Source organism: Nicotiana tabacum, chromosome 17, assembly GCF_000715075.1.
Source record: "Nicotiana tabacum cultivar K326 chromosome 17, ASM71507v2, whole genome shotgun sequence".
Taxonomy (NCBI): domain Eukaryota; kingdom Viridiplantae; phylum Streptophyta; class Magnoliopsida; order Solanales; family Solanaceae; genus Nicotiana; species Nicotiana tabacum.
Genome location: NC_134096.1, coordinates 110,121,395 through 110,127,513, shown reverse-complemented (window position 1 = coordinate 110,127,513; position 6,119 = coordinate 110,121,395). Strand labels below are relative to the sequence as shown.

The 6,119-nt window shown below is 32.8% G+C and overlaps 1 protein-coding gene across 1 annotated transcript; it reads right to left on the bottom strand.

The window, feature by feature from the left end:
- Positions 1–3,514: 3,514 nt before the first annotated feature.
- Positions 3,515–4,997, bottom strand: LOC107777105 (uncharacterized). Its single transcript, XM_016597093.2, has 2 exons — positions 4,541–4,997; positions 3,515–4,397 (listed from the first exon to the last, which is right to left on the bottom strand). Exons 1-2 carry the CDS (start codon positions 4,800–4,802, stop codon positions 4,243–4,245), a joined length of 417 nt encoding a protein of 138 aa, XP_016452579.1. The 5' UTR covers positions 4,803–4,997; the 3' UTR covers positions 3,515–4,242.
- Positions 4,998–6,119: the final 1,122 nt, after the last annotated feature.

Here is a 6,119-nt window from a genome sequence, read left to right as displayed (position 1 = left end):
AAACACTAATTTAATGATAAAAATAATAATAGATTCGGGTAATTTAATCAAAATTGAGTTAAGAATTCTTACCCCCCGTGTTTCCCTTGAAAATCTCCCGAAAATCGCCTCTCCCCGAGCTCCAAATCGTCAAAGATTCAGAACTTAAATCTGCTGCCCAGTCATTTCCTCTATGCGATTGCGGACAAACTCCAGCGATCGCGAAGTACAAAATTATTCTAGCATTTTTTTACTCTATGCGATCACGGCCATTCTCCCGCGATCGTGAAGAACAAATTTTTCCAACAACCTTCTCCAACTCTTCCGGATAGTCTCTAGTATAATGGTCATAACTTTTTGTACAAAACTCTAAATAATAAATGGTTTATCTTTCTAAAAACTAAACATCAAGAGCTACAATTTTTATGTTTTGGTCATTTCTCAATTCCTTATAGATTTTGAGATATAAGTTACCAAAGCTAGCCATGTGCAACACAAAATTCTTCTTCGCGATTACCAAACATCTTCCCGGACATCATGTAGTGTACAAATCATAACTATTTGTACACAACTCCAAATGCCAAATGGTTTGCTTTTATGAAAACTATACACAAAGGGCTACAACTTGTATTTTTAGATCATCTTAGAATTCCTTATAGATTGCGAGATATAAGCTTTTAAAGTCGGGTAAGTGCAGCAGAAGTTTCCTCTACGCGATCGCGAAAGCTCATCTGCGATCGCGAAGCACAAGCTAATTTTCCCCATTTTACTCATCGCTATCGCGTCCATTTACCCGCTATCGCATAGCACACTACTGTAGCTAAAAACCAGCACCTAAAAATGGCATACAAATAGTCCAAAACTACCCCGAAACTCACCCGAGCCCCTCGGGACCCCGTCCAATCACACCATCCAGTCACATAACATAACACGGACCTGCTCGAGGCCTCAAATCACATCGAACAACATCAAAACAACGAATCATACCTCAAATCAAAATCTATGAATTTTGAACTTTCAAATTCTATATCTTGTGCCGAAACACATCAAATCAATTCGGAATGACTTTAAATTTTGCACACAAGTCATAATTGACATAACGAAACTGTTCAAATTTCCAGAGTCGGATTCCGACCCCGATATCAAAAAGTCAACCCCTCGGTCAAACTTTTCAAAAATTCGACTTTCGCCATTTCAAGCTTAATTCCACTATGGACCTCCAAATAATTTTTCGGACACGCTCCTAAGTTCAAATCACCCAACGGAGCTAACGGAACCGACAAAACTCCATTCCGGAGTCGTCTTCACACAGTTCTGACTATGGTCAAAATTCTAAGACTTAAGCTTCTGTTTTAGGGACCAAATGTCCCAAATCACCCCGAATCATCCGGTAACTGAAATTCAACTACGCACACAAGTCAATACACATAATATGAAGCTGCTCGAGACCTTAAGTCATTGAACGAGGCGTCAATTGTTAAAACGACAAGTCGGATCGTTACAAAAATATGACTTATACCCTCAAGTTCTAAAAACTATCACAAATACCCAACAGTATCATTATCAATAACATTCATTATTATCGCAAATCATAGTCCTGAACATAAATAAATTTGATACAAAATTATTATTTTTATAATGAACTACATGATACACTATCAGGTGACCGAGATGACGAAGCAATATTGTTATAAAATAATAAATGGTGGACTCTTTTATAAAATACAAAAGTTTGGAATAATTTTTTAAAAATGTAATAGTGATATTTTGGCCAAAATCAGCTATTGAGCTGGATTTGGGATTTGAAATTTTGCCAAAATATAGGCAAAATCTATAACCAAACATGTGTTTGCCAAATAAAACCCAAATTTATTTTGGCAAAATTTATGGCCAAACGGGTCCTAAATAAAATTTTGACTATTAGGACTTTCCTTATTTGAACTATATAAAAAGTTCTAATATTTAAAAATTTAAAGTCAAGTAAACTTAAACTTAAATAAATATATTCCTTATTTGAATTTGGGTAAAAATAACTACTACCCTATCATTATGAGTATGTTGCTTCTTAAAAAGTAACCCTCTCACGTACGTAACATTATATATACTTATTTACTCTATAAATGTGACTATATGTTTCTTTCTCAAGACACAAACTAACATAAAAAAAAAAAACTTAAAAGTGTAAATAATTCAGCAATTTTATTACGTGAGCAGCATGCCAATTAATATAAAATGTACGCAAGAATAAATTGGTAATAAATTGCAATTGATACTAAACTAAATGCAATATATATTTAAATAATTAAAATTAATGTTTACTATATATGTTAATTTTGAATATTGTGGAAGTATAAAAATAGCCCTTCAAGTTCTAGAATATTTAAGGTACCTAACAACCTAAAAATTGATGGAGTAATTTATACGGAGTTAATTATTGCCACATAGTTGAAGCTGGTCGATGCCTTTAAAAAGTAAAATATTGCTTCAACAAATAAATCTATGTTAAATAGTTTTATTAAAATATTAAAATTTAAAATCTAATATTTAGAACTTTATATTCAACTTATTAAATTTTACCGTAATGTTAGTAAAATGTGATTTAAGGATCTACTTTTGCATTGATTTTTATTGATAGACGAGTATAATATATCCATTTGTCAATATCTATATATATCTACTCTAATTATAAAAGCACCTAATCCTAATACGAAATATTGATAGATTTTCTTACCTTTCGTAAATGCTTTTCATGTCGGATAAATCATAATTATAATTAATAATTAATTTATGACATAACTATTTAGAATTTTGAGGACTTTTACAAGGAAGAGCTTTTTCCTTCAGTGAGTTAATTAAATAGAACCAACAATCATCAGTTTTATAATTTTATAGTTTTTCGTTAACTTTTATTATATAACTCAAATACAATTTTAAAATGATTTTATGTGATTTTTTAAAATTTTGATTTCCTTGAATCGAGGTTCACGCGCAACGCGCGTATCCTGAAACTATTCTTTAATAATCAATTGTGAAGTGGATTATAGCAATAGATGTGAGCACCTAATTTTTGCCATAATGCAAATCACTCCTAAAAATATTCCAAAATAGTTTAGAGTTATTCATGCATATTTAGAGTTGTTTTAAAACCATAGAAAATCATAAAAATATTCAAATCTTAATTTTATAGCATTTTAGATTTTAAATTATACTTTTTAGGATTTAATTACATTGTTAAATGCATTATTTAAATATCTAAAAAAATAAAAAAAATATATTCTTAGGTTAGTTAATTAATTAGGTCATTAATCAATTAGTAAATAAAATATATATAATAGTTTAGCCACACAAATTGAATTTAATTAAAATTTGAGTCCAAAGTGGCTAATTTTGCAATTGTTTCAAGCCCAATATCTTGCCACATTCCATCCTAACCCAATTCCCATGCCCAACCCGCCTGGCCCAATTTCCACGCCCGACCCGCCTGGCCCAATTCCATTTCCCCTCATTAAAGCCAAACTTTCTTCCCCCAAAACCCAGAGAACAAACAGACCCCCCTCCTAAAAGAACCCTAGCCGCCTCTCCTCCTCCTTCACTCTCTCATTTGATCACACACATACTCCTCTCGCTGATCTCTCTCTCATTAAAGACCCATGCACACGCACCCATGGATACACGGAGGGAGAGCATCTGAAAACAGAGCTTGGATTTTCTAATTTCAAAAATCAGATTTGAGAAACAAAAGCTTCGAAAAACAGAAAGAGAAGTGGAGATTTCCATGAAGATTTGAATTCTAATGGGTTGCTGGAAACTTTAAAGCTTTAAAAAAACTCTTCCTGGGTTCCTATAAGTGTTGTTCGAAGTCCGAATCGCTGATTTCTGCTGAAGCTGGACTCCAATTTGAAGCATCTCGCCTTTATTTGGCTTTCTGTCCAAGTTATTTTTTTGTTCTTGCTTCAAACAGCTACACATATATTCCTAAGATTGTAGTATTTGGATTAATGGAATGAAAGCTAATGCAAATTCTGTTGCCTACTCGGGGCGTAAGCGGTATTTAATTTTTAATATTGTATAAATTAATATAATTATAAAAATAATTGTTAAACGGATAAAATTGCATAGAAATTTGAAAAAAAACTATAAATAAAATGATACTGCTAAATCCCTCTCCAAAACAAGATGAAAGCTTCTTTATTCTTTCCATACAATTACTCAGATACAAAAGTATCAAAAGAAAGAAAAAAAGAGGGACAAGGTTTGTTACGGTCAATCGCTATCAAAGTGCGATGCAAGCATCTCATCCCCATCGTCATTCAAATTCAAAGTATTTGTATTAGTCCATCTTGCTTCGTCAAGAATCACCACGTCTTGTAGTCCTTCCTCTCTCTGAACTTGTGTAGAAGAATAGCCTCTCTGTATATCTTAGAATAAAGAAAAATATGCATCTTTTCATTAGTATTACTGTTACATCAATATATTTTCTTTTGATAACACAAGTTGATACACGTATGAAAAAGAGTTGAGCTAGTGCAATAAAAGTTGACAATGTATACTATATAGTTACCTGAAGTCTCAATTGCTTTCTGCTTTTTGTTAAAAGGACCTGATTCAGTTGTATTTTGTATACCACCAACATCAATTGTAAGATCGTGAATAAGCTCATCCTCATATGGAGTACATGGCATCATTTTAATAAAATCAACATCAAATAAGTTCTCTTCGTCAAGCCACGAAGGTTCTTCAGGAAGTACATGATCTTCTTTTTCAGTAATCCATTCATCATCCGAATCAACTTCATCAACTAAAATAGGATCAATCTTCTGCATTTTTCTTTTGATGCTCCGCTCTCTTAATCTTGTATTATATCTTACATAAACTAGAGCATTTATCCTGCAATGCTCAAGCCTATTTCTTTTTTGTGTGTGAATCTAGCAAATGTTGGGGAAAAAAGAAGATTTAAGTTATCATCATATAGGAAACACAAATACTAAACTAATAAAATAAAAGTATAATACTTACCGACTCAAAGGTACTCCAATTTCTTTCACAACCCGAGGAGCTACAAGTGAGACTTAAGACACGAATAGCAAATTTTGTCAACTTTGGAGTTCGACTCCAGTAATGCTTTCTTACATTCTTCTCCTACATCAGCAGGAACCTTGGGACAAGGCTTCATTCCTTTACGAGTACCTGCTAAATGATGTTTCAATCGGTTGATAGTGCTACATTTTTGGGTGCAAAACCTACACCTAAAGAAAATTTCCTTCTGATTTGAGATTGTATACTTCCAGGCAGGATCTTTTTTGCTCACATCTTCAGACTCCCCTTCATCCATTTTCTGCAAGTTTTGATTTTGAAGAGTTCACCTGCTAGGGTGCTACTACAACAAAAATGATTTAAAAATCTTAATTTTGTCATTTTTATTTTGTAAAGCAAAATTAAAGATTTAGACATGAAAAAGGGATCTTTTACTTTGTAGAATGTGAACTACTCATGAAGATAAATAATTAAACATAAATTGAAAAAGATTCCATGTTTCCTCGACAACAATCAAATTCTAATTTTCATATATAAAAATCAAAGTTATTCAACAATCAACATACCCACTTGCTCATAAATCTAATCAATACATATAGAAGCACGCACTCTTATAATCCCATATTATATTTTGAAAGAGCAGCAGAAACACTGAACTTGAAAAACTAATTACATACATATTTACAAATTAACAGTGAAATATAAAAAGAGAGGAAAGTAATGAGTTCAAAATAATAAAGATTTTACATGGAGGAAGGAACAAACCTGTTGAATTTGATGTACGGAGGAGAATGAAGTTTTTTGTTGCAAAAAAAAAAGTGATAAATCTTGCTCTTGGCAGAGGCAGACTAGCGGAATGAATTGGAAAAGACTTCTAATTTAGGGCTTTTAGCAATATTAAAAAGTTTACTTTTAAATTTAATATTTTTAATTCCTTTTTAAAAAGATGTCTCTTGGGCTAACGCCTCAACCAAAAAACTCACCCAGGCGTACGCCCCGGACTTCTGGGCGTACGCCTTACGAGACTTTCGCCCCCCTTCATCGCCCCGGGGCTTGCCCCAGAAACGCCTTTTAAAACACTGGTTTGAACCCGTATGTTAGTTTGC